The sequence below is a fragment of the Martes martes genome (assembly GCF_963455335.1).
Source record: "Martes martes genome assembly, chromosome: 8".
NCBI lineage: Eukaryota > Metazoa > Chordata > Mammalia > Carnivora > Mustelidae > Martes > Martes martes.
Window position 1 is genome coordinate 52,724,437 of NC_137895.1, and position 27,804 is coordinate 52,752,240.

General features: G+C 38.5%; 1 protein-coding gene across 3 annotated transcripts in view; it reads right to left on the minus strand.

The window, feature by feature from the left end:
* Positions 1-635: 635 nt before the first annotated feature.
* LOC308348455 (pregnancy zone protein-like) overlaps positions 636-27,804 on the minus strand; it is a 42,889-nt gene continuing 15,720 nt past the window's right edge. The window contains exons 13-36 of one of the 3 annotated variants that reach the window (XM_080812514.1): positions 26,738-26,801; positions 23,177-23,319; positions 20,233-20,382; positions 17,794-17,958; positions 15,767-15,866; positions 13,529-13,652; positions 12,908-13,136; positions 12,276-12,402; positions 11,878-11,999; positions 11,615-11,663; positions 9,362-9,445; positions 8,427-8,603; positions 8,052-8,139; positions 7,255-7,411; positions 6,784-6,858; positions 6,323-6,500; positions 5,810-6,033; positions 4,664-4,882; positions 4,382-4,512; positions 3,916-4,006; positions 3,004-3,072; positions 2,532-2,634; positions 1,446-1,487; positions 636-810 (exon numbers count right to left, since the gene is read on the minus strand). In XM_080812514.1, coding sequence (XP_080668640.1) covers positions 788-810; positions 1,446-1,487; positions 2,532-2,634; positions 3,004-3,072; positions 3,916-4,006; positions 4,382-4,512; positions 4,664-4,882; positions 5,810-6,033; positions 6,323-6,500; positions 6,784-6,858; positions 7,255-7,411; positions 8,052-8,139; positions 8,427-8,603; positions 9,362-9,445; positions 11,615-11,663; positions 11,878-11,999; positions 12,276-12,402; positions 12,908-13,136; positions 13,529-13,652; positions 15,767-15,866; positions 17,794-17,958; positions 20,233-20,382; positions 23,177-23,319; positions 26,738-26,801 — 2,934 coding nt within the window. In that variant the 3' untranslated portion in view covers positions 636-787. Of the gene's footprint in view, positions 811-1,445; positions 1,488-2,531; positions 2,635-3,003; positions 3,073-3,915; positions 4,007-4,381; positions 4,513-4,663; positions 4,883-5,809; positions 6,034-6,322; positions 6,501-6,783; positions 6,859-7,254; positions 7,412-8,051; positions 8,140-8,426; positions 8,604-9,361; positions 9,446-11,614; positions 11,664-11,877; positions 12,000-12,275; positions 12,403-12,907; positions 13,137-13,528; positions 13,653-15,760; positions 15,867-17,793; positions 17,959-20,232; positions 20,383-23,176; positions 23,320-26,737; positions 26,802-27,804 lie in introns of all 3 variants that reach the window. The other 2 variants (XM_080812513.1, XR_013967333.1) reach the window with 2 other exon arrangements.

Genomic DNA, 27,804 nt, shown 5'->3' on the forward strand with positions numbered 1-27,804 from the left:
TACCCTATGACCCAACAATTGCATTACTGGGTATTTACACTAAAGATACAAACGTGGTGCTCCGAAGGGGCACGTGCACTCGAATGTTTATAGCAGCAATGTCCACAATAGCCACAATAGCAATGTCCACAATCTAGGAAAGAACCTAGATGTCCATCAATAGATGAATGGATACAGAAGAAGTGGTATATATATATATACAATGAAATACTATACATCCATCAAAAGAAATGAAATCTTGCCATTTGCGATGACGTGGATGGAACTAGAGGGTATTATGCTTAGCGAAATAAGTCAATCGGAGAAAGACAACTATCATATGATCTCCCTGATATGAGGAAGTGGCGATGCAACGTGGGGAGTTTCGGGGGCAGGAAAAGAATAAATGAAACAAGATGGGATTGGGAGGGAGACAAACCATCAGAGACTCTTAATCTCACAAAACAAACTGAGGGTTGCTGGGGGGAGGGGGGTAGGGAAAGGGTGGTGGGGTTATGGACATTGGGGAGGGTATGTGCTATGGTCAGTGCTGTGAAGTGTGTAAACCTGGTGATTCACAGACCTGTACCCCTGGGGCTAATAATACATTATGTGTTTATAAAAAAATAAAATAGTAATAAAAAAAAGAAGTGGTAGAAGTGTATATGTCATAAATTTATTCAACATACAAATTTCATATATTTCTAATTCCTGTCCCCTATTTCTCCTGCTATTTTCTCTCTTCTGATAAGGCTTTGTCTTTCATTGCTGGAGAAGATCATCTGATGAGGTCCACAAGTTTCCATTTTCAAGCACTTCTGTGTTCAGATTCTAAACAGTAGAATAACAGACAGGAAAGTTAGGGAAATCCTATCATCTACTAAAGGAATAATTTTTCATACTTCAATTATAAATATTTGACCTTAATAAATTTTAATTATTTTTAATGATAGGGCTGTTTTTGTTTTTTGCTTCCTGTTTTAGAATGGAGAACTGAAGGTGTCACCATGAGTGTCCTATTGTCAAAATGAACATTGTTGACTGGCCTAAAGGAAAATCATGTAGATCACATCTCTCATGCTGTGCTATATAGAAAACTACAGGGAAAGTTTTCCTGACCTTAACTAGTGTAAGTTTAGAAGTATCCTGAAAAGGTCATAGGTGATAAACATATCACCACTGGGTATAGAGTATAAACTAAATATTAGATGATTTAGTTTTTATATGTTGCAAATTCCTGGATTCATGTGCAAACAAGTCACCCCAGACCCAGTAATTATAATTTACATGCTTTTTTTTTTAACTGAGAAATTCTAGAATATATTTGAAATAGTTTAAATTCCTAAATCTTACATCATGGGCTTTATAATATGTTAAGGATATACTCAAGATGCAATCTTATACAGACAACTGATGTTTACTTATTTTCTTTATGTTGGCATTAGACTTCGCTGTTTATACTTTACCAGCACTGCAGGGATCCCTGTATTCTTCAATAGTGAATTCCTCTGAAACAGAATATATAAGACAGAAAGAGTGAAGACATTCAGTAATAGGCATATGGGAAGTTAACTCTAAATAAACTACATAAACTAGGAAAGAAAGTATAGAGAGAAAGTTAACTGTAAAAAACTGTGTAACCTAGGAAAGAAAGTATAAAGACAGTTATGGAGCCAGTGGAAATGAATGACTTCTGTACTAACCCATCCAGGACTGGTGGAGGGGGCAGTGATAAAAAACTGGGCTTGGATACAGAGGTCAAGGGCAGGTTTCAAAGATGGATGGTTGTATATCTATGGGATACACTATGGCCCTCTTCACAGCTGTGTTCTCTTCATTGGAGTTTAACTTCCTCTCTGAACTCTTTCTTATTCAGGAAGGAGTGAAGTTTTACATTACCAGCATCTTATGATGCTGGCAAATTTCTAGTTCAAAGTCATGAGCAAATGGAAGAATTTCCCAATAAATTACAGAGTTTCCCAAATTTTGTGAGACTACTCAAAGCATGAGTCAACAATGGATCAAATTTGGGGTACCTGGGTGGCTCAGTCAGTTAAGCATCTTCCTTCTGCTCAGGTCCTGGGATCTTTATACTTTCTTTCCTAGTTTCCTCCCATCCAACTCCTTGCTCAGGGGAGGTCTGCTTCACCCTTTCCCTCTGTCCCTCCTCCCAGATCATGCTCTCTCTTGTGCATGCTCTCTCTCTCTCTCAAATAAGTAAACAAAATATTTTTTAAAAAGATCAAATTTTAGATTTTGTATCATAAATCAGTACTATTTTTTTTTTTAGTTATTGCTACTCTATTTAGATTTCTGGAATATGTCATTCCAGAACAAACAACTTTATAAGAGAATTTAGAAAGAACTGATCCCCTTATTGCTTTATAACAATGGTTCAAGACTCATTTAGGGGGCACACGATTATCCAATGACCACAAACTCACTCTTTCTTCTGGTGAAAGATTGTGGAATTTTGTTTGAGTTAGGGTGACCCTTTACCAGGCTAGTCAGTTTTTCCCTTTCAAAGCTCAGCATGTCTGAATCTCACTCACCTGTCTCATAATAATCATAGGCTTTTACAGTGGCTGGTTTTAAATTGTCAACTTGGACGTCTTGTTCCACTGAGAAGGAGAAACTCAGGGTTTGATTGGTTAGCTGGAGAGACAGGAAAACTGAATTGGAATCAAAGATTAACTTAGTTTCTAGTAACCATTCTCTCTTCCTATGGTATTATCAAACCTTATGGTTATGCTATTCAACTGTATCAAAACCTATGGAAAGAATGGGACATTTTGAGACTTGCATAATACACTCAATGGCAGATATAAGAAGGACAAAAGAGATGATTCTATGGATAGACAAATGTAAAATGAGTCTTGTTGATCAATCCAGGTTTCATTTCCCTCTATCGCTATTTTCTTCTCCCTCACTTGTATGTGTGTGCAAATCTTTCTCCAGAATCTAGATTGGTGTGTTGGAACCTCTAGTAGTTTCCCCAGATCTAGCAGAGTCACAGAATCTTACCTCTTCAAAGTAAATCAGGACATGGTTGGTGCTCACTTCAGTCCTTTGAATCTGAGGCTTTTGTTGGAGCTGTTGACCAAGAGTATAAGCCAGACATATGGGATGAGGAAATTCCAGGCTAAGAGCACTTTTCTGGTACTTATGATCTAACTGGCTGTTCAGAAACATCCAAATGGCTAATTGTGATTTCTTTGAGAATTATAGTAATATTTATTAAATGCTTTCTCTATTATCTATCATCTCTATCATCTATTTATACCTACATATCTCTGTATCTATCTGTCCATCTGTCTATCATCTACCTAATCTATCTCTAATATACACATTTTCTTTAATCTTGTTTGTTTAAGGATTTTATTCATTTATTTGACAGACAGAGATCACAAGTAGGCAGAGAGGCAGGCAGAGAGATAGAGAGAAGCAGGCTCTCCGCTGAGCAGAGAGCCCAATGCGGTGCTTGATCCCATGACCCTGGGATCATGACCTGAGCTGAAGGCAGAGGCCTTAACCCACTGAGCCACCCAGGCACCCCCACATTTTCATGATATATGAGAATCATCCTTTATATGAAAAAAGAAGAAAGGAAGACTATCACATATATCATATATATGTGTATATGTGAGCTATATTTTTATATCATACATATGTCTATGTACATTTTCTCCTTTTTAAAATATAGGATAATTCAATACCTCTCCATATACCTAATGTCTCAAGGGCTGCTGGAGCATTATTAACCATGTCTATGACTTATGTCTTACACTGCAGACCACATAACAGTGACACCCACTACTGAAATGATGGAAACACTCTAGAGAAGTGTGAGGGAGTAAACCTCTTGAAAACCTAATAAAACTGACAAGCATATATGTCAGCATTTATCATAATTTTGCTATCTGAGTAAGGGTTTACCTTTTTCACTGACGATTTCACAGGTATGAAGCCTGATATCATCTTCACGTCAACAATGACCATGTTGGAGCTTGGTCGTTCCCCAGTGTAACTATGAAGACAAGGCACAGGGACAAGGCATTCAAACAAAATGCTTTAGTGTTCATTCAAGACATAAACTCCCCCTTCTCTTTCATTTGTGGTGTTCCCTATCTTTAACTACCACTCAGCTTCCCCATCTATTCTATTTGTGTTTGCTCTGCTTGTTTGGAGAACCCAGCATTACGAAGTCACACTCTGCAGGTATGGCAACATCATATGCTCAGTGTTAAGGTTTTTTCAGTTTGGGTGAAGAAAATTTTCTTGTTAGTAAATATCGCAAGAATGCCGCATTCGTATTTTGTGACTTCGGACAATGGAGCTCCCCTGCAAAAGAAAACCACTTTCTCCATGTTCTACAAAAGGTCTTACTAACAAAAGGATTTACCTAATGTTGATGTGAATCTGGAATTTCCTGTGAGCATGTACTCCATCACAATTCTTGGGGAGAGTATCAACCTTCAGAGTGAAGGGGACTTTCCCTTCTTTCTTGGGCAGGATGTTATATCTCAAGGATGTCTAAAATGAATGGAAAAAAATCCTTTCTCATTGCCCTCAAATAGTCTGTTCTCCTTAGCTCACACATCTTTTTCCATTTGGAGATTCATATCCAATTCTTGAAGCTTTCCCCCCCTCCTTTGTAGCATCCCCTAAACCCCGGAAGTCTCACCTGGAGGTACACACATCCTGATCCTGACACGGCTGTGTTGTACTCCCCTGGAATCTCTGGCAGCCTGATCTCCTGCAGCAGCAGGCGATTGGCATCGTGGACTCGGAATTCTTCAGAGAATGTCTCTGAAGACTTGACCGTGACTACAGATGCTTTTTCCCTTTTACTGAAAGTTGCCGCTCCATATTTGGACAGGGCTTGGAGAGCTACCACCGTATCCTGAAAAAAGATGGGGCAGAAGTCAGAGGAGTGAAGGTAACAAAATCATACTGGATGTAGATCACATCAGTACTGCTCTCTCTTAGAGTGATTTCATGACAAACACAGACCCGTTATTAACCACGAACTATTCTTTGTACTTTAGGGGGACATGAAAAATTTCCCCATTCAAGTAGTTTACACTATTTGTATGGAAATTAGACCCAAACATTGACATAGAGCAGAGGCTATTTCAATAATTTAGACATTTATACAATACTGTATAATAATAATAGAAATTTATATAATAATATTTGTTGTAAACATTCAGGGAAAGGGGAAGAAAGCAGAGCTAGATTAGTAAGAGAACACTTCCTAATGAGAAAGGAAGTAAGAAGATTTACTTGAGGAAGGTACAGTGAAGAAGAAATAAAATTATGTATGAATCATGAGAAAGATTTATATAGACAGAAAGAGAGGCATCAGGGGCTACCAGGGTGGGAAACATGTGGAGACATAAAAAGAGAGAGCCAATTCCAGAAAAAGTGAAGCGATTAGCCTAATTAGAAGGGAGTATTTGTGTTTAGTGGGGAAGAGTAAATACTTTGAATAACATTAGTAGATTGTTTTAGTCTTTGGATGAAAAACAAAAAAACAAAAAAACAAACGATTTGCTTTACCAGGGCAGTAATTTTATGAAATATTGCTTTAGGAAGATTGATCCATTTTACATTTATGGGTTGACTAAGGAGAGAACATATGAGAAATTGTACAGAGGACAGAACAATAATGAATATACAAAATAATGAGGCTGGAACCTTTCTGGTGATGGAGGAATGGAGAAAGCATGAATTAGAAATTCTATCTGATTATTCAACTCCTAGAATATGCTTGTGTCTACCTATGTATGAACACATTTATTTTTCTTCCTGGAGGCTCTCCACAGACCTGAGTAGAGGAGAAGCCCCCATTGGGGTTTTGTTGCTTCGTGATCCATTTCACAATACGTGAAGCCACAGACAGGTCTTCTGAAGATGGGGCAGGCCAAGCAGTCAGATAGGCAAGAAGCAAGTACGAAGTCATCTCCACTTCAACAGAAGGAGCCCGGGGGTGATAATAGAATGTCATAACTTCTTCAACTTTTCCAGGACGCTGCCAGTGGATTGAGTCCTCTTTGAAATGGAAAAGGATATGATCTTAGACTTCAAGAATGAACTTATTTAATTAATTGTTAGAGATTTTATTTTGTTATTTGAGAGAGAGAGTGAGAGATCATGAGCAGGGGCAATTGGTAGAGGGAGAAGCAGACTCCCCACTGAACGGGGAGCCTGATGTGGGACTCGATCCCAGGACCTGGGGATCATGACCTGAGCTGAAGGCAGACACTTAACAACTGAGCGACCCAGGCGTCCATCAATCACTGGTGATTCCAGAGGTAAATTTTGCAGTAGCAGCCCTTACCTTCTTTCACAGCATCTTTGTCCAGCGAGTCAAGAAGCTCACTTCGCTTGGCCTGGTTTCCTGCTAGGGCAAAGGCATAGGCCAGTAATGCCTTGGTGTAGACAGGATTTCCTTGGGCCTCTGAGATGGATCTCCAGGCATTTTCCAGGCAGAATAGAGCATTGCGGATAACAGGGTGCTATAAGGCAGATAAAAAATCTTCAGATAGCACAAGCAGGCTAATGAATTGTCCACAGGCTAACAGCAGATTAAAAAGCACAATGTGTCATGTTACATCAAGGTTCTGACCAGAGGATAATTTCCTTGGCAGCTTGCAAAGGGATTTAGTCTTTTATGGTCTAGTGAAATATACCAAAATTAAATAACAGGACAACCACAACTTATTTTCCTCACAGAGTCACAGCTTCATGATTGGTATTCCTTGTATCTGTGAGGGAGGAAGGGATTGTGCTGGTACATACAGTGACAGGCAGTGGCATCTCCAGCAGAGCAATGGTGATGTAGGCAGAGAGCGTCAGTTCATCATCTACTCCACCCTGTAGAGAGCAGAAGCAGAGACACTCAAACACTCCAATATTCATTAGCCAGAGCTGGATCATTCTACTCCCCCACCCCCCCTACTGCACACACTTCACTAGAAAGCATCTTTTCTTGTGCAATATTGTTGATTTTTCCCCCTTTCCCCTCCACTCTCAAATTCTCGAATCTGCCTCAAATTATTTCCTCTCACTTTTAGGAATACATTGGGGTTTTTTGTCACCCTATTTTATAATTCAGTAAAAAACGACTATTTAATTGTCAGATTTCAGAAGCTTTAGAGAGTACCATCGTTCCTTAAAGATATTTCACCAGGACATGAAGAATCAACAGGAGTGTCTTTGCCCCTACATGCCACTGTTTTCAGGGACCAGAACAAAGCGAACAGCATCCACCTTAATGGCGTTGTTTAGAAGCGATCCGGAGCGTTGGAAACAACCATTTTCTTTTTGTCTCTGTGAGATCCAGGCGAGGGCACTTGTGATGTGTGACTTCTCCACAAAAATGTGTGACTGGGCTTGAGCAAAGGACTTGAGCACAAATGCAGTGAGCCTGTCCAGTACAGGAGAGACAGACATGAGGACCATCTCACATTTAAAGCCCACTTTGGGCAAATGCATTCAGACTTTGGTCTTTGCCATCCATGGGAGGAAATTGTTGGGGAGAATTGGTTGGGGAAGTGACACTTGTACACTAAATATTCTTGTTTGTTCAGCAAGTATCTGGATTCTTTTTTTAAATCTCAACTTTATTGGTTTCCTCTGAATTGATGCTTTTCACTTTTTTTTTTTCCTTTCACAAAATGTTTGCTGGAGCCTCCAAATTTTTCCATCACCCACATTGCCATTTCCTGAATGAATTTAATAACATCACAGTCTCTTTCTGTCCTTTCCCACTTCCTTTCCCTTAATGCACAGTATAGAACTTCTACTACCATTTCACTTTATAACACCTTCTGCCTTCTATTTCCGTGTGGGGGGAATCTTTATTTTACTGCTCTTTACTGTGCTATCACAACTGGCATGCGTTCATACATGAAATGATGCAATCACATAGTAGTGATGACAGACATATGGGTTTTTAAAGGATAACCCATTTCCATGAAAGAAGTCCAGGTATCAGAGAAATCGTTACTTCTAGAATTTGAGAATAGAATGGATCTATAGCAAGCATATGAAAATAATGATCTTACCAAGTGTTTCCTTGACTTCTGCCACCATGATCCCCAAAGGTGCTGTATGAACCATCACTGTGCTTATAATTCAACTGCCTTTGGTACCCTGAAGAGGAAGTTTTCGTAGATTTATGCAATAGCAGAGATGTTGGAGAACTAATCAGTTTTTTTCTTCAGAATGTGGTTGGGAATCATAGGAAAACTACTATTTTGTTAAGATGTCTCCAAGGCTTGATATGCCATTGAATTTCCTGGTATTAGAGTGGGACATTTTATTGGTTGTCACAGCAACAGTGATTATTAAATCTTAACCAAAGGGATGCTGATTTGAGTTCACTGAGAGAGATATTTAGGGAATCAACTAAGATTTCTCCTTTTGGGATTATTGCTCACCACTGATGAGGTAACCGATGGCTTTGGACTTGATAGTCTCTGTCAGCTGTCGGGTCTCATTCAGATAGTTCAGAACATAGATGTTAGGGACAAAAAGGACCATATTTTGCTCTCCACACCCATACGGCATCCGGAGAAGATTCTGAAGATTTTGCATTGCAGAGCCTAATATGTCACCTGGGGAATGAAAGACATGAAAAAAAATCAGAGGAGGGGTGCCTGGGTGGCTCAGTCAGTTAAGTGTCCAACTCTTACTTTCTGCTTAGGTCATGATCTATCTCATGGGTGGTGGGATTGAGCCCCGCCTTGGGCTCTGTGCTCAGGGGGCAGTCTTCTTAAGGGTCTCTTCCTCTGCCTCTGTTCCTCCACTCGCTTGCATGGGGGCTCTCTCCTTTTCTTAGATAAAGAAATAAACCTTTAAGAAAACCCAGAGGAACTCAGGGCTGGTTTCTACTGGGATAAGAAGATAGATTACTAGCTAAACAAGAGGTCAAATCACCTATGGAGAGTAGAAAGAAAGCATAAGAGGTGAAGGAAAACAAGAAACAGAAAGGACAGACAAAAGTGGGAAAAAAAGTCGATGATTCCAGGATGGAAAAAACAATGGCTGGGCATATCTTTTCCGATGAACCACATGCCTGGTAAAAACCAACTGTTTTCAAATCTATTAGGAAGCCTCACCACCTAGTCAGTCTCTGAAGATAAAGGCACAGAGAGATGACACTTTTTACTGTTTTGAGTATGTCAAGGTATAAAAAGTATCACAACATCTCTTTAACCCCCTTCCTGACTAGTATACAATGCAATTCTTAGCTTAGTGCTCTTTCTCTCAATCCAGCGCTTACAGCCAAAGTCTTCATTAACCGTGGGTGGTGAGGCTGCATGCACTAGAGTAATGAGATGCACAGTGGCTTGCCTTGGGCTGGGAGACTCACCCAAAACCGAAAATGTCGCCCTGGCAGATCCTTCAACCACATCTGAAGGAACTTTCAATGACAACTTTTCAGATACACCAGTTTCTAAGGAAAGAAGACAAATATATATAAGGGAAGGGAAAAAATGAGAGAAATATTCTATTTTTTCTTTGAAATTTTTCCTCTGTGGATCAGATATCAACCTGTCGTGTCTTTTGATCATTCTATAATTTCTTCGATGCAATCTGAGTTTCTCCTAAAGTCGTGATTCACCTCGCAGTGAAATTCATATTATGTTTGTGATAAATTTTTACAGATTTTCTTACATGCATATACCTTATGTTATTTCCTTCCCCTCATTCCCTACTTATTTCTTTCCCTTCGTTGTTTATGTTAATATTTATTATTAGAGTTTTTAAAAAATAACATTCATGTCATAAATATGTGTGAAGTGCATGGTATGTGACAGGTTCTGTTTTAAGTGCAGTGATAAAATGATTTTCAAAATTTCCCTGATGTCCCAGAGTTTTCATATTAATGGGAATAGTAAGATACCTAATAAATATTTAGTATGATAGATGTTAGTAAGTCCTATAGGGAAAATTAAAGTGGAGTGTTTATATGGGTGAGCTAGTAAGACAGAGCAAATCAGAAAGTGTAGGGTGAGGGAAGCGGGTTCCCCTCTTTGATAAAACAAAATCATAGGTGACTGGAGACTTTAAGTATGTCAAGGTGTAAGATTTATAGATATCTGGGGAAAGAGACTTCCAGAAAGAAGGAACAAAAAGGGAAAAGAATCCAGAGATGAGAGCATGCTAGCTGTGTTGCAAGACCAGACTAGGAGTCCCGTGTGGCCGGAGGAGGGTTAGTGAGGGAGCGAGTAATAGGATATGAAGTCATGGTGGTAGCAAGGGTTTGGAGGGGACATTGGAGACATAGCCTTTACCTTTCAGGGACATGGGAAACTCTTGGAAGGGTTGGGCAGAAGAGGCACATGATCTGAAAGATGCTTTAAATGATCCCTTTTGCTGTAGGGATGGAAGGAAAGATGACCAGGTGACCAGGTAGGAGGTTATTGAGATGATCCAAGAGAGAAAAGGCTAGAGTGGAAGTAGACATGGTGAGAAGTGGGAAGATTCTGGATATAATGGGAAGGTGGAGCCAACTAGATTTGAAAGTAGATTGGGTGTGGAGTGTAAGAGAAACATACTAAAGGATGACTCCAAAGTTTTTATTTCAAGCAGGTAGAATAATGGAATTTCCATCCTCTGAGATGGGGAAAATTGTAGGAGGTGTGGGTTTGTGGAGACCAGCAGAAGAACAGTTTTGAACATGCTAGTTTTGAGGGGCGCCTGGGTGGCTCAGTGGGTTAAAGCCTCTGCCTTCAGCTCAGGTCATGATCCTGGGGTCCTGGGATCCAGCCCCGCGTCGGGCTCTCTGCTCGGCGGGAAGCCTGCTTCTCCCTCTCTCTCTGCCTGCCTCTCTGCCTACTTGTGATCTCTGTCTGTCAAATAAATAAATAAAATCTTAAAAAAAAAAAAAAAAGAAGTAAACATGCTAGTTTTGAGATGTCTACAGGCCTGTAAGTGGAAATGATAAGTGGGCACTGAATACACAAGATTGAGTGAGGAAAGCAGTGTGGACCTAAGTTGCTTATTTTGTGGTCTTCATTACAAAGTTGTTATTTAAGTTCTGTGACTAAATGAGATTATCAAGGGATGTTTCTGGAGAGGAGAGATCTGCACACTGAGCATTGTCCTCAAGATGATTCTAGATGGTGCAGAGTTCAATATTTTAAAGGTAATTTTTATATGATTTTATTAATGGTATTAGTAAAATATTGGTTTTCTATATATGTTAGTGACCTGAAGTTCTTCAAATAATGGACACAAGTAAAATAACCTCGAGTACCTTTAAAGTATTAATTGAATAATAAATATTACTCTTTATTAGATATTTTACATGTAGATATTTTAATACTTTGGAAATTGTTTAAAAAGGAGATTGAAAAACACAGGGGTATGGGAAAGAATCCTGTTCTATGGTCTTTGACTTTAGTTCTCATTATCAGCCAGGAGCTTCTAGGTAAGTTTTTTAACTTCTTTAAGCCTTCACCAGGAAAAGACTTCTGAATCAAATATGTTTAGATTTTGACACAGGAGAGTACACTAATTTTTTCCCCCCCCAGAGGAAAACATACCCTAAGAACATTCTAAAACAATACACTTTGGCAAGTGGCTTAACATATGAATTTTGTCTCTTTTTGACATTTACCTGCACAGAGGAGTGTGTTGAAAGTTTCTTCCTGTTCTATTCCTTCGGGCTTTATATTGGGAAAAAAAAGTGAAAAAGAAGGTCATACTGAGTGTATAGGAAAAAATCAATCACTTTAAAGTAGAGGAGAAAACATTAGTAAGAAACTGAGTTGTAGATACATCTATATTTTGGGGAGTGAAATGTCACCGTCACAGACATATTAGATCATGCTGTGTAATATAATAAGGCCTCTGAGACACAGAGAAAGTTTACCGGCATACCTCAACTAATAAGGGCTTGATTACGGTATCCTTCTGTCCAAGTTCTGGAACTTTTGGCACCTCCTTGCCGCACAACTCCTGAGACTGCAGGGCTTCCACAGTAGCTGTGAAATTCACCTTTCCTGGGGAATAAGATTCTTACGGAGTTAAACAGTGATTCTATATTGCATGGTTTTTCTTTTCAAGTTTCTCCTACACTGCATATATTGCAACATATATATATATGTGTGTGTATATATATATCTTGTGTGTGTGTATATATATATATATATCTTTCAAGGCTGACAGAAAAAACTCATTGTTGAAGGAGGAGAAAAAGACATGTATCTGGATCAAAGTGTGGAAAGCAAATCATTACAACATAAGAAGTAGGATTTGTCAACAGATTTACCACTTACCCAGTGACTTTGGTGTCACAGCCCAGGACATGGTTTCCTGTTTATTTCCACAGATACAGGGAATGTCTTCATTCTTTTTCACTAAGTCAGCTGACTGGTCAGGGAAGGCTTCCAGCTGCACACTGACCTATCCCCATAACCATGCACAAGTTTGAGAAAGAACACAGATAGAGGGGCAATAACAGGGGCAAGGAGCTTCAGGGGACAATGGGAACTATTTGAGAGGCTTTGAGAAATTGTTCAAACAAAGTCAATCCTGTCCAGCACGTTGTAGTTTAGGTGTCGCCAATAGGGAGCTGAAAAACTGTCAAGAACTGAGATAATTCCCAGGGTTTAGGATTGGGCCAGCACGACGAAGAGGTGTTTGCTTTAGTCAGAGCGGAAAAAAAAATCAGGTGGAAATGAGGTCTGAATTTAGGAATACACAGAAAATATAAAGTCCCAAATGAATATAACCTTACCACCTTGGGCCAGTCAGGGAGCTTCGCTCTTAGTAACTATCCCATTCCCAAATTAGGTTACATCATTCTTCCTCTATGATTTGCTGGGACATTACCTAGGAGACCTGCATATTAAATGGTGACTGGGTGTCTCCCTTCCACTTTTGTTCACCTCCAGAGAAGTGCCCTTACCCGAACGCAATGGGCCAAATAGTTGAACACGGTGGCTTTCAGCGTAAAGGCTTCTCCTCGCACCACAGAGTAGGGGAGCGTGAGTTCCAGGAAGAAGGGCTGGAACACTTGAAGAGAGATGACGGGGGAGAGGCCCAGCCCTGTGGTTCCAGACAAGCAGAGGGCGCTGGCCTTCCACTCCGTGATGGTGTCAGGGACCTTCACTGCCAACTCACGTCTACCAGATAAACTAGAGAAGGGAATAAGAGGAGGCCTTGCAAGGCAATCTTTTTTTTTTTTTTTTTCTCAGCACGGACCCTAGCTGATAGCATGCTAACCTAGTAACCCGGCATGGTTAACGCTAAACCCGATAACTAGGTTTAGCACTCCTAGCAAAGTCTCTGAAAGGTTTTCCTCTCCTTTCAGGGACAAGAGTAGTTTCCTACTTATCATGATTTTACATATCTCAAGGCCAAATTAGAAAAAAAAAATTGCATTGTTGAGCTAAGAGATCAATGAACTGTGAACCTAAAAGTTTACCAGGAAGAAGTGGAACAGAACTGCAAGGCTCAGGAACACCGGAATCACAGAGGTTGAGCCACATCTTTTCCTCAACGAAATTCTGGGCAACACACTACTTACCTGAGTGGCAACAAGTCCCAGATCCAGGTCTCAGGGAAATACTTCCGGACCGTCTCTTTCACTTCCACAACGGGAGAGTTCTCTCTTGGGAGGATTGCAAAACCTGGTACTCCAATACCACGTGCTAGAGGAAGGACAGGCAGGTCAATATGAGGGCCCCTATGTAAACCTCATTTTTATCATGAATTTCTTAGAGTTGCCTAGTTTCTCAAGTAAAATGAGGTCATTTGCTGAGGGAATGTTTATTTACCAGCTTGTGACTTTGTTCATTTATCTATTTGTCTTCCAGGAAAGTGAATCCTATTGCTTCTTCAAAGAGTCTGGAGGTAAATGTATTTTTCTCTGGACATGAAAGCAAATGTAGCTCTCTAGAAGCTGATTATTCAACAGGCAAAGGAAGAATAAAGAGTAATATAATACACCAAATACTGCTTTGATGCTGAAAGGATGATCACGTGTTCTCCATTTTTACAGTGGTTGAGATACGGACAGAAACTCTAGGATAAAGTAAAGTATGTATTATAGGCAGCAGAGACTCAATAAAGGACAGAAAATGAACTTCGGATTGGCCAGAGAAGACTTCACTGAAGTCGACTTTTAGATGATCACTGAAGGATGAGAAACAGAGGAAGATGGAGGAGGTATTTGATGGAAATGGCTCTATGAACACACACGCAGAGGTCAGAGGGGATGCTCTGCAGGGAAAATGGAGTAAGATGTCTATTTTAGGGCTGTGTTGAGTAAATAGTAGATGAATATAATGAAACACCATGAAGATTAGGACAAAAAAATTAGATCTGTTAAGGTAGGAGTTAGCTTGATTTTAAAAGAAAAGGTGATACTCTAGAGATCAGAAGATAGAGATAACAGGTATAAATATATAAATAGAAATGTGATATATATATATTTTACATACATATAAAATAATATCATTTTCAAAGCTCCATATGTCCTACCATGCAGGAATATGATGAGAACATGTCCCTTTGCTCTTAGCACAGTGCTCTTTTTTCTGTACACAGAATTTTCTTTTTCTTTCTTTCTTTCTTTTTTTTTGTACACAGAATTTTCTTTCTGTTGAGGGAATATTCTTAGTTATTCCCCTGTTGTCAACTAGAACTTTATTTTTTGTCTTTTTAGGTAAATAATTCCTACTGTATTAAAGTATTTCTACTGTATTAAAGTATGTGGTTTTAAAAAATTTTTTTTAAAAATTTTATTTATTTGACAGAGATTACATGTAGGCAGAGAGGCAGGCAGAGAGAGAGAGAGAGGAGGAAGCAGGTTCCCCACTGAGCAGAGAGCCAGATGCAGGGCTTGATCCCAGGACCCTGAGATCATGACCTGAGCCGAAGGCAGAGGCTTAACCTACTGAGCCACCCAGGCGCCCTTATGTGTTTATTTTTAAGAAACACTTTATACCAGTACATTTCTCATTAAGAAGTAGGATTAGTCAATAGCCAAACATGCAGTGAGAAATTTCTCTAAGTCTGACAGCAATCAAAAAGAATACTCAGAATCTTTTCAACTTTCCTTCATTTCCAGATATACTTGAAACCCACAAGTGGTATATCTACTGAAAGTTGGATTATTCTATTTTGTCCAAGATATCACAACCTCTTTGATTTTTATGAAAGAATATGACATGGACAATAAATGTCCGTAGGATCCTTCGCATTGTTCAGCCTCCCTTGCCATCAGGGAAGACGTGATATATGCCACTTCCACAGCTGGCCAAAAAAGGTCATGTGGAAACCAACTCCTTTCCCGTGGTAATGACCTTAAATGTCACATTGGCGATGGAGTCATAAGTGAAACCAGAATGGGTATCCCAGACTCACTGATTGGTAACGAGCTGCTCCGGACAGCCACTGGACTCAAAAAGCAGTTTTGTGTGAGCAGAAAATAAAACTGTCATAGGCTTAGTCACTGAGATGTGGAGGTTTGTTTTACTGCGGTACAGTCTGTCTTATCCTGACTAATGTAGATGTTGAAATCACCCTGGATAAGAAGGATTCGAAACAGCAAGATTATTGAAGGCTGAGACAAAAAGACAGTCAATTTTGATTTCAGAGAGAGAGAGAGAAACAATCATTGCTTTAAAAAACCTATTTTTTGGGGAGTGATGTTATTTGGAGAAAACTTACCAAGAAGTTGCTCCAGAGTCACAATGTTTATATTCAGAAAAACATCATTTTCCCCCTATTATCATAGCAGGCAAGTAAATCTTACCGTTACCTCCCACATAGGCCATAGGCATTCCTGGGTACAGCGAAAGCAGCTGACAGAAATGCGGCTTGCGGATTTTTGAGTTGGTAAAAATATTTAATCCTGCGGACTGGACGAAAATGAATTATGAAAGCACACTGGGAAACCAATCTTGAGAGTGGAATATTGTCTTACATTTGGACCGTAGGGCCAAGGGCAGTGTGCCCCAATATATCCCACAGGCCGTTTGATTATTTTGAGTTGAAGTTATTTGGGAACCAGCTGGTGCAAGGACACTGAGTCCCTTCTCTGGCCCTCCCACAGCAGGAAACATAACTCCCACGTGAGAGCTACACTCCCTGAACTAAGAATGACAAAAAAAAAATCCTTATCACCAGAGATAGAAACTCTAAAGCCAAGAAAGTCGTAGGAACAAGCCCTGTTATTTTTGTTTTCTAATCTGTGACCTCAAGCCAAATTCCACTTTGAATCCTAAAGCTCTGTTTTCCTTTTCCTGTCAATTTCTCACAAATGGATTGTGTCTTTGTCTAAAAAGTATAAGAACAGGAGGCTTCTTCATTTCTTTAGGCCTCGGTTTCATTATTGGACCTTCATGAGCACATAATGAAACTGTTTTTGTTTTTGTTTTTGTTTTTTAATCTCCAGTTAATCTGTCGCATGTAAATGTAATTCTTAGTTCATCAGGAAGACCCTGAAGGAGGGTAGAGGAAGAATTTTTCCTTCCCTACATTATCACACTTTCGTTATTATTATGCACAGAGCTCATCTTCATGAAAATTCCGCACAATAGGGAATGGAGCTATTTTACAAATAGGAAAATAGAGTCACGGAAAGTCGAGTGCATCCAGTTAGCAAAGAGAAGTTGGGATCAGAATTTATGTCTTCTGATTCCTATTTCCAAATTTTGTGTGCTGTAAGCTGATGCCCCTTTAACTATCTTTTGCATCCAAGAAGCTAAGTATTTTATGCTTGAATGTTTATCTTCCCTTTCTTTTCTCTCCCCAAACAAATATAATGTAGGCAGATGCCTACAGGATAGCCTGACTCCTACAGTCCACCTGGTCCCAACCACCTTTCCCTTCAATACTAGTCACAGGCAAATACTACTTGCTGTCTTAGCTCAGAGTACTGGCAAATTGTGGGACACTGAGGCACAACTGTCCGTGGTGGCAGCCACATGGAACAGGGAGAAAGATGTCAGAAATACATGTTTAAAGATGAAACAATCGGCTAGTAGACCGGAAAAGTCCTCTTTCTATCCCTGCCACCAACAGAGTGATGATTCTGGAGGCTCTAGAACAGGGAGATTCAAATTGCTGTCTGCCTGGCGGCAGAAGAATGACCTGTTTTCCTCAAAGTTTAAAGAGAGTTGCTAGTCCTCTTGGTGGTGATAAAATTTAATTTCACAAACTGGATAAACTCTCCTTGCATAACACTGTCTCCCTACAGTTAATCTCAAAAACAAGCATTTTATCTAACAGACCCGTAAAGCTCGCCTGATTGCCCAAGTTTTGTAAATCTTTTCTTCCAGAAAGGCTGCTTTCAAGTTTTCCTGAAATTCTGCTGCACTGAAGATGATGGAAGTATTAGACTTTCCGTTTTCAGTCATTTATTCATTCAATACGTATTTATTGTGCCAAAGGCTGCTAAAATGGCTGTTCATAAGGTACTCACTCCCCTTTCCAAGGGTATCAGAGGCATGACAAAATGTTAGGTTATTCTCACTTACTAGAATCTCTGACAGAGGCTGAGGGAGGGATATGGCAGTAATAAATAGCTTTGGGATCAACTTGGTTAAGGTTATGGGCCCTAAAGGTACACCTCTTACTCTTTAAAGGGCCAGATAAATTGGTGATTGAACATCTACATGTCTACAAAGTCCTCCATGCCTCTGAGGGTTCAGTATTTCTCTGTTCATCTTCGCTTTGCTTTATGGGACACAGGATCGGATTCTAGAGCTTAGAAGTCCGCTTATTCTCCATTTTAACAAAGACTTAAAACTCAGTTTTGGTTATATATTCGGGGAGATGAATTACCTCAAAAATACTGTAAATGTCATCGTCATCCATCATCCGCCTTGGTGTGTACATGATTCCATTGTGAATGATGTCCTCTGCATTGATACACTGCTCGCTATCTTCATTCAGGGGATTTCCATATCCAGGGCTAAGGACACTCTTTCCTGGTAGCAAATTATAGACCTGAAAAATCAAGACAACAAAGGGAAAAATTCTTGTTTTGTTTCTTAATTTTATTTTAAGTGTGCTAATGTTCAATCTGGGATTTATTTATTTTATTTATTTATTTTTTTAAAAGATTTTATTTATTTATTTATTTGACAGACAGAGATCACAAGTAGGCAGAGAGGCAGGCAGAAAGAGACAGGGAAGCAGGCTCCCTGCTGAGCAGAGAGCCCGATGTGGGGCTCCATCCCAGGACCCTGAGATCATGACTTGAGCCAAAGGCAGAGGCTTAACCTACTGAGCCACCTAGGCGCCCCTCGTTCCTTTTTCCACTTTATAAAATGATTAAGTTGTTTTTAACTCTTACCAAGTGTTTTGTTTGTTTGTTTTAGTCTACTGTTTTAGGACCAGCTTTAGCCTGAACAAAAACTAGGTGCACAGGCACAATGGAAATCAACTGCTGTTCAGTTTTTGATCAGAGCCTAGTATGGGGCCACCTGCTCTGTCACACAGCACCTGGGCCATTAAGCAAACACTGGCCTCCGTGCAGACCTCCTCATCTGGCTGCGTTCATCTCTTATCTATGCTACTACAATAATCTACTAACCATTTCCATCTTTCATTCTTGCTCTTATCTTTCAGCAGCAAACAGCAGCTCCTTAACAGATGAATCTGAATTGTCACTCTGCTGTTTAAAAAACTTTAGCTTTGGGGCTCCTGGGTGGCTCAGTTGGTTAAGCATTTGCCCTGGGCTCAGGTCATGATCCCAGGGTCCTGGGATTGAGTCCCACATTGGACTCCCTGCTCAGTGGGGAGTGTGCTTCTCCCTCTGCCTCTTCTCCCCTGCTTGTGAGTGCGCGCTCTCTCTCTCTCTCTCTCTCTGTTAAATAAATAAATAAAATCTTAAAAACAAAAAAACTCTTGAGATTTACCATAGCATTTACTGTCAACTCCAAATTCCATTCCAGACTAACAGAGCTAGTCACAATTTTCCATACTTTCCATTTTGCTTATGGCCTCTACCATCCTTTTCCCTCCCCATTACATATTAGGTCATTACCTTTTCCTTTTGGAGCAGTCTGGTCTTAGCCTGACTCCAAGACCTTCCGGGACACTGCTCTCATTCTTTGACATGCCTGCCCCCACCCCTTCATTCCCCGACCATCTTAGAAGACACTCCTAATCACTATTTCAAAAAATGTCCAACTCCTTTTTTCTTTATGTCATCATTTTTTGTTCTTTTCATTATATTTAGCAAAATTTGGAACTATTCCATGTTTATATGTTTCTGTTGCTTGCTTGTTTATTTTAATACCTCATAAGACTGTAAGTCCAAGATGATCAAAGAACCACATCTGATTATTCACCAATAGAACTCCTGTTCCCAGACCAGGCTCCAGCCTCTAGTCAAGATGCAGTGAACATTTGTTAAATGAATAAAGGGACAATGAAAGTAAACTACAGGGCCTTTTGGAAAGTGCTTTGGTACAAGAGGCATCTCTAATAGACAAGTTTGAATGAGAACTTTCTTGTCCATACTTCAAACCAGTGAGTGAGGGCCTAGATTTTAAGGAAAGCTTAGAAGCAGGCATTTTACAGACTATCTTGAAATGTGGTGCATTAAAGGTGGCATCGAATGAGAAATTTGATTCCAGTTCCACCCTTCAGTTATATTTTTGGCCTGCTCTTTCTGTAGGGCTTGATCAATCCTCGTTATGTTTTCTTCATTCTTAAAATTAAGGTAATATTACCTACCTTAAAGAATTATTTTTCATGTATTCACTCACGGACAATGTTTTGAGAATCTTTTAAGATATTTATTTATTTATTTATTTATTTGACAGAGAGATAGATCACAAATAGGCAGAGAGGTAGGCAGAGAGAGAGGAGGAGGCAGGCTTCCTGCTGAGCAAGGAGCCTGATGTGGGACTCGATCCCAGGACCCTGAGACCATGACCCGAGACGAAGGTAGTGGCTAACCACAGAGCCACCCAGATGCCCCTGATGAGCATCTTTTATACATGAGGTACTGGGCTAGGCAGGGAATGCGGAGGGGAGCCATGTTGCTCCCTCACTGAGAATGTATTATAACAGAGAATGAAGCAAGGTGAGACACGTGAAGCAGTCTGTGCAATGTCTTGTGGAAATGAATTTAATTTCATCTCATACATAACTTAGTACACTGTGCCTGACACTCAGAAGAGCGTGTCCTCTCAGTCACAACTTCCATTTTCTCAAACTGGTCCTCTCATGTGTGCATTTTCTGACATGCGAGACTGAAAGGAGACTCACCGACTGAGGGGAGAGCTCAGCTTCAGGCTTCATCAGCAGAACGCTCTTGTCTACCGCACGGAGGGCACAGAGGGAGTGAGGACTGGCCGTGACCTCCAGGTTGTTGTGTGAGGCTGGCAGGCTCTTCGCTGAAGAGAAGCTCAAATTCACCTGGAAAGAGGATATGATTATGGCAGCAAATTTTCAAAGTATTGCAATCTCAAACATTCTCTTCTACTCCAGGCTAGGACTAGTTCTTTCTACACTTGGCTTCTCTTCATCCATTTTAGGCCAGGCTTAAGAGATGCTTACACCTTGGCACTACCGGTTAACTACCTCTGGAATAAACTGGAGATGTGGTTCCAGTTAACTCAGGTTTCCTGCTCCTTCTATAACTGGTGAAATGTAAATTGGTTTTGGTCACATTGAAACAGAAACCTGAATGGGAATAAGAACACGCATGCTAACGAAGTTATATACCTTGCTGTAGTTGACCTATCTCTGTGCGGTGCTTTTGTGGTGAATGTGTGTAGTTTGCGTGGCGGTGTGAAGAGTCATGCTCTGCCTCTGAGACCAGCCACCTGAAGTTTCCTCCCGGTGGCCGTTTTAGTCATATGACATTCTAAAGGGGTGCCGCATTGTTGGTTGGGATTGGGGATTTATTGGGTCATTAAAAAAATTGAACATCTAATATATATCCCAAGCAGTAACTGGTTGAGAAAATTCAAAGAACCATGAATAAAGAACAAGAACTACAAAATAATGGAAAATTGTGCCTAATTTCTTCAGAGATTTGATTCTGCTTTGGCCAGTAGAAACTCATTGATAAGTGAATCTACCAGTTCCCGATGTTTGTGTAAACATTTCTTGAGTAGAATCTGAGTTTTATTTAATATTCAAAATATAAAATAAAATCATTTAGAATTTAGATACTGTAGTACCATCAGGTAACTTCCTAGGTTCTTGATCTGCAAGTTGATTTGGATTGGAATGAAATGTCAGTACGTTTAGTTAAATAATATTTGACTTGGATTGCTGAATTTAACTATGATAATCCTGCTGTGTGTTCTGTGAATTAATGTAACAGTTGGATTCATGTATCATGAGACCTATATGAAAAATATTAGTTGATTTACCCTCAAAATGAAAAAATATTCATCTTTAGGGGCTCCTGGGTAGCTCAGTTGGTTAAGCATCTGATACTTGATTTCAGCTCAGATCATGATCTCACAGGTCATGAGAGCGACCCCTGTGCTCAGCAGGGAGTCTGCTTGAAGATTCTCTCCCTCTACCCTCCCTTCACTCATGCCTCTCTCTTTCTCCCTCAAAATACATATATAAATCTTCAAAAAAATGAAGTAATATTCATCTTTAGAGTTCAATAAATTAGGAAAACACTGCTTATGAAGAATTCTGTTTTAAGCATGTTTGTTTTTATTTTTAGAAAATTTAAGTTTATTAAAATATGTGAGTGCCTATTTCAAATGAACACATGAGTTATTGGGGATTATAATCAACTGAAAATATTGTTAATAAAGAAGTGGCTGTGCTAGAAAGTGTAAATGTTTTATTGATATGAGAACAAAAGAGAATTTTAAGACATACTTTGAGAGTCTTTGCTTACTCATATTAATCAATGTTATCCTTAATAAATAATCATATCCAGTCAAGGCGGACAGGCAATTCAAACTCTTACCTTGTATTTAACATGTATACTAAATCTGTTAAATCTTTTTAAAGTAAGAAAGAGGGATATGAATTTTGAATGGAAAAGTGTTTAACAAACTACCCACGATTAGCAGGAAGGGTGTGGAAGTTCAAGACAGGAATGTCTCCCAGGTTCACAGAACATTCAAACAGAACAGAAACTATGCTTTTGGACACCTGCCCAGATTTAATAGCATTCTTTACTAAGATGGAATTAAAAATTAAATCAACATCCATTGCGTATTTTTTGGATCATTATTTATGTGGATCATTAAATATTTAAAAAGGATACTCTAATACAGTTTTCCTTGCAGAAATGTTCACTTGCTATAAATGCATAGTTTCAATCTCCAAAAAACTCATGTTAAAGAGTCTTTCCAGGTATATATATTTTTTAGCTTTTTTTAAAAAAAAGATTTATTTATGTATTTGACAGAGAGAGAAATCATAAGTAGGGAGAGAGGCAGGCAGAGAAAGCAGGGAAGCAGGCTCTCTGCTGAGCAGAGAGCCTGATGTGGGCCTCGATCCCAGGACCCTGAGACCATGATCTGAGCTGAAGGCAGAGGCTTAACCCACTGAGCCACCCATGTGCCCATCTAGGTATATTTTTAAAAAGATATGTGAAGTCAGTGAATGTCATCTGATTGTTAATGTTATAGTTACAGTATGAAATTCTCTTGGGATAAATCTTATTTATATTTCAGTAGGCTTCTTATTACAACTGTGTATTCTTTGGAAATATGAGATCCCATTTGAAAATATGTTTGATATTTCTGCTGTGGTCTTTATTAGAGAGCCCAGGCTATTTTTCTCAACATGGGGCACATACATACATCTCTGTTCTGTATTATCAGAATTTAACTCACAGTGAATTACTGGTTTCTGTGATAGTACATGGACATGTATTGGGGGTTATGGTGGAGTAAAATGACACATCCTTGGGAAGCATCATTTTAAATTGAAAATTTAGGGAATGAAACACTGCAAAATTAAGCTTTATAACAGAACAGATTTTGGATTCCACATGAATTTCAATGTAGAACAAGAAATTTTTACAACATTGTGTTTATGACCACCTGCTTTGGATGTCTTCACTAGCCCTCTCAGGCAGGGTATGGCATCACTGCCTGCCTTTGGAGGCCATCAGAGGATGTTTTAGGAACCCTATGCAGCAGTTTTAAAAACAGACACAATTTCCTTCTTTTCCATGCTTCAAAAGGGAAGATGAATAAAAGAACTGCTTGCACAAAAGACCCACCTTATTGGCAAAACAGTTTTCAATCTCAAGTTTCTCAGTATCGGCAATAATTTCTCCATTGGGTAAAATGGCATAAACCAGCAACTGGGCGGCAGGAGCGATGTCTGAGTCCACTCGAAAGGAGAAGGAAAATACCCCTTTCACTGGAGAATAAAGAAAGTCCAAGATAATTGATTAGGAAGAGGGAAGAGTACTCAACTTTAGGAAGAAGAGGCTCTCCAATTATTTACCTTACTCACATTTGGAGCACACTAAAGTAAGAGATGTGCATGTGTTGCATGGTGCATGTTCACTCACATGCTGAACCAATGACAGTTTTCCTTAAGGATGTAAGATAAATTGTTCATTTCCTTTGCTTAAGTAGAGAAAAACATTTAATGCACATTTTTGTTTTAAAGTTAAGAAAAAAGATCTCTTAAGAAGGAAGTTAAGAGAGAAGAACGTCTAGACATCTTTAATTATCTCTATTTATGATCCAAATCAACACAATTCCTGTCAATAGGCATGAGGGTAATTCAAAGAATGCAGCCCATGGTCTACCTTCAGGCCGTTCGCAGAGATTCAAGTACAAATGATCCCATACAAAACCAGCTGTTTCTCTGATTTTTATCAGAGAGGTCCCTGTATTTATCTTGGTGGTTTCTTTCTGTGTGCATACATAGTGCTTATAGGACATACCCACTTAATTTTCTCATAAATGTCCTAAATTCTTTGTAGCATAAAATGGTTTAAAAATTGTAGCTGTCCTCTATCTATAGAAAATTTGAGGACAGCTTGTGGTGAAAATACGCAGAAACCACAGGGTCAAAATAAATTTGAAACTTCTGACTTAATGTCATTTAGTGTAATACCCTCTAGGTCCATCCATGTTGTCGCAAATGGCATGATCTCATGCTTTTTTCATTTGGCTGAGTAGTACCGGGTAGGCAATACAGTCAATAATACTGTAATAACATTGTATGGTGATAGATGGTGACTATATTTTTCATGGTGAACACTGAGTAATGTATAGAATTGTCAAATCAATATATTGTACACCTGAAACTAATATAACATTGTGTTAATTATACTTCAATAAAATAATTTGAAATGATAATACTAAAACCATACAAAGAACACATAAGAAGCATAACATCTTGAGGGCATGAGTCATATTTTATTAATGTTTTTATCCAAAAGTCTTAATATTGAGCTATATGAAAGCAGGAAAATATATTATCTTCAAATTCAGTTTTCATCAAGGATAGGTCAAATATATAAACCTCAAATAAAGTTTAGCTATCACAAATTATAAACAAAGAGATATTCTATCCTTCATTTATTAATTAGTTTAAAAATATTTAGTGTGTACCCAGTGTGTGCCAAGGACTAATAGAAAAAATGGGGTTTCAAAGACAAAAGACAAACACTTTTTAATCTTTGTAACATGTATTCTTCATTTTTCCTGGATATTCTGACCCATTTTGGGTAAATGAGCTGTTTGATCTCTCTAAATATGCTCTGTCAATAAAAAAATTTTTATTTTATTTTTATTTTGTTTTAGTAAAATGATAGCTTGTCATTATTCAAATGAATAGAAAAAAGGGAAGCTACTTATGAGATTTAGACTGGGGACATGTAACAATACATAGACCAAATGTACTTATCTTTTTGTAACAGACCCTTTTTGAAAAGTTAATTATTCTTTCATCAAGAGATGTAGATGATTCAAGAAAATCCAGAAGGAAAGTATGATCTAAGATATAGAAATGCTGTGAACCAACTTGACTTAAATGACATTTAGAAAACACTCCACTTATGAGCAAAAGAATAGAAATGCTAACATTTACCAAGGTAGATCATATTTGGAGCCATAAAATGTGTCTCAGTAAATTTATTTTTTTTAACTTTTAAAAGATGGTATTTATTTATTTGTTTGTTTGTCTGTTTAGAGCATGCCTGAACAGGAGAATTGGGGGAGAAAATCTCAAGCAGACTTTACACTGAACACGGAGCTGACTTGGGGCTTGATCTCATGACCACGAGGTCATGACTTGCGCTGAAATCAAGAGTCAGATACTTAACTGACTGAGCAACCCAGGCTCTCCAAGTCTCAGTAAATTTAAAAGAAATGATCATAATGGCATTAAATGAGAAATCAATAAGAAAAATTCTGAAAAAATCTCAATATTTAGAAACTAAATAACATATTTATTTTATGAATCCCCCGTAGTCCAAAGTAGACATTCAAAGGGAAATTTGAAAGAAAAATTTATGTTCTTTTTTAAAGATATTATTTATTTATTTGACAGAGAGATCGATTGATCACAAGTAAGCAGAGAGGCAGGCAGAAAGAGAGGGGGAAGCAGGCTCCCCGCTGAGCAGAGAGCCCGATATGGGCCTCGATCCCAGGACCCTGAGATCATGACCCGAGCTGAAAGCAGAGGCTTAACCGACTGAGCCACCCAGACACTCCTGAAAAGGTTTTGAACCAAGCATAAATGAAAATGTCGTGCAGATACTGGTAAGATGCAGAAAAAGCAGTATCTTGAAACCTAATGTTATTTTTCTAGCCCCTTTCAAAATTTCTTTGTCATCCTAGGAAGGATTATACCTGAGGCCCCCCAGTATCTAATTTAGATTATTGAGATGATGATATTTGGGGCTTTTGAGCTGATGAAACTTACATGAGAATTTTGGACTTGAGTGAATGCTATAAAAGATTGAGTCTTTTAGGGTTGTTGGAATGGGGTGAATGGATTTTGTATATGGGATGGATGTGACTCTTTGGGGCCAGAGGGCAGTTTGGATACGTGAAGTAATGTCTCCAAAAGACAACATAATCTCAAAAACATCTATGTGTTATGTTATTAGCAAAAGGGACTTGACAAATGTGAATATGTTGAGGACTTTGAGATGCGAAGATTATCCTGGGTTATCCAAGTGAGCCCAATGTAATCACAGAGACCTTTAAAGAGGGGGCAGAAAAGCAAGAGAGAGTTTGAAGATGACCTACTTCTGGCATTGAAGACAGAAACCGAGGAAAGCAGGAGGCCCTTAGGCAAGGAAACAGAAATTTAATTCCTTAGAACTCCAGAAGGCATGCAGTCCTACTGACACCCTGATATTAGCCTAGGGAGACGTCTGACCAAAGACATAAGCTGATAAATTTGTGAGGTTTTAAGCCAGAAAGTGGGTGGCAATCTAATACAGCAACAATAGGAAACAAATGCAAAGACCTACACAGTAAGATTTTTCTTTGTTGATTTTCTGTGCTTTCAAATTATTGTATGTGTTTTCAAACATTTAATTATAAAATGAACATATTTTACTTCAGGAATAAAATTTAAAATATAGAAATGCTATAAAATGAAGAAAGAATACTAAATGGACTAAAATGAACCTAGTATGCTATCTTTTTATATTAGCTTCCTCATCTTTGGTTGATGGAAGAAGGTTGGTGACCATCATCTCCATAAAATGTACATGTAAAATATAAGATGTAAAAATTACTCCATCTTTCTACAATGTTCAGGACTGAGTATATGACAGAAAAAACCCGGAAACCCTGGAAGTACTTACTGTTTCCTTGTTCAATGGATAACACGTGGGTTCCTGATTGAGAGATGCTTCCTCTTGCTTTGATCTGAAGAGAGAAATATGTCCACTATCATTCTAAAGAGCACACACATACTAAACTTATGTAAGCATATTTAAAAGATATAAGTAAATTATCTCACTACTCAACCCTGAAGTTTCAAACACTCAAGTTCTCTTTCAGTATTTTTCTATATGTATAGTTATACACCATAAATAACAGGTATATAAGTTTTGCAATGTTTTAGTATTTTACTTAATGTTTGCTATTTATCTTGAATATTAATACTTCAAGTTTACATGTTCTTTCCACAAATATTTTAGACATACACAAAGCAATACACAATAAAGGCAGATATAAAATATATGTCGGTATTCTATATTGTTAAAAAACTAAATGTATGATACTCTTTATGTGCCAGGCATTGAACAAAATAATTTGTTTTTCAGATTTTATTTAATGTGCACAATATTCCCGTGAAATAGATTTAAATCCCATCCCTAGTATTCAGGGAAGATGATTGATATTTGTCTGTACAAATAAGATTATATAAATTGCCCAGGATCACAGAACTAGGAAGAAATAAAATAAGATTCTTATTGTCAATATTTTTTTACTTTTTCATAGAATTTTTAAAAATATTATTTATAGTTAATGGTCCTATATAGAATTTCCTACACATAAATTTTTCTTCTTAAAATGACTTACCTGAATAACTACCAATTTTAGATCTTATTTTTAGTCTTGGGACGCAAATAGGTTTATTGCTCTCAAAAGCGTCATACCAATTTATAATATGCCAGTCAATGTCCTTTTCCCTTCAGTTGCACTAGTCATGAACTTTGTAGACTATTTAGAAGCTTTATATGTGTAAAATGCTATTGCTTTATTTTTTTTCACTTCTCCAATTATTTTCAAAATTGAGTGTTTTCCAGAAGTATATTTTTTTAAAGTAGACTCCTAAAAAACTGGGTGCAGTGCATAAACAATGAATCTTGGAACACTGAAAAAAAAAAAAAGTAGGCTCCTTGTGCAATGCAAGCCCAGCATG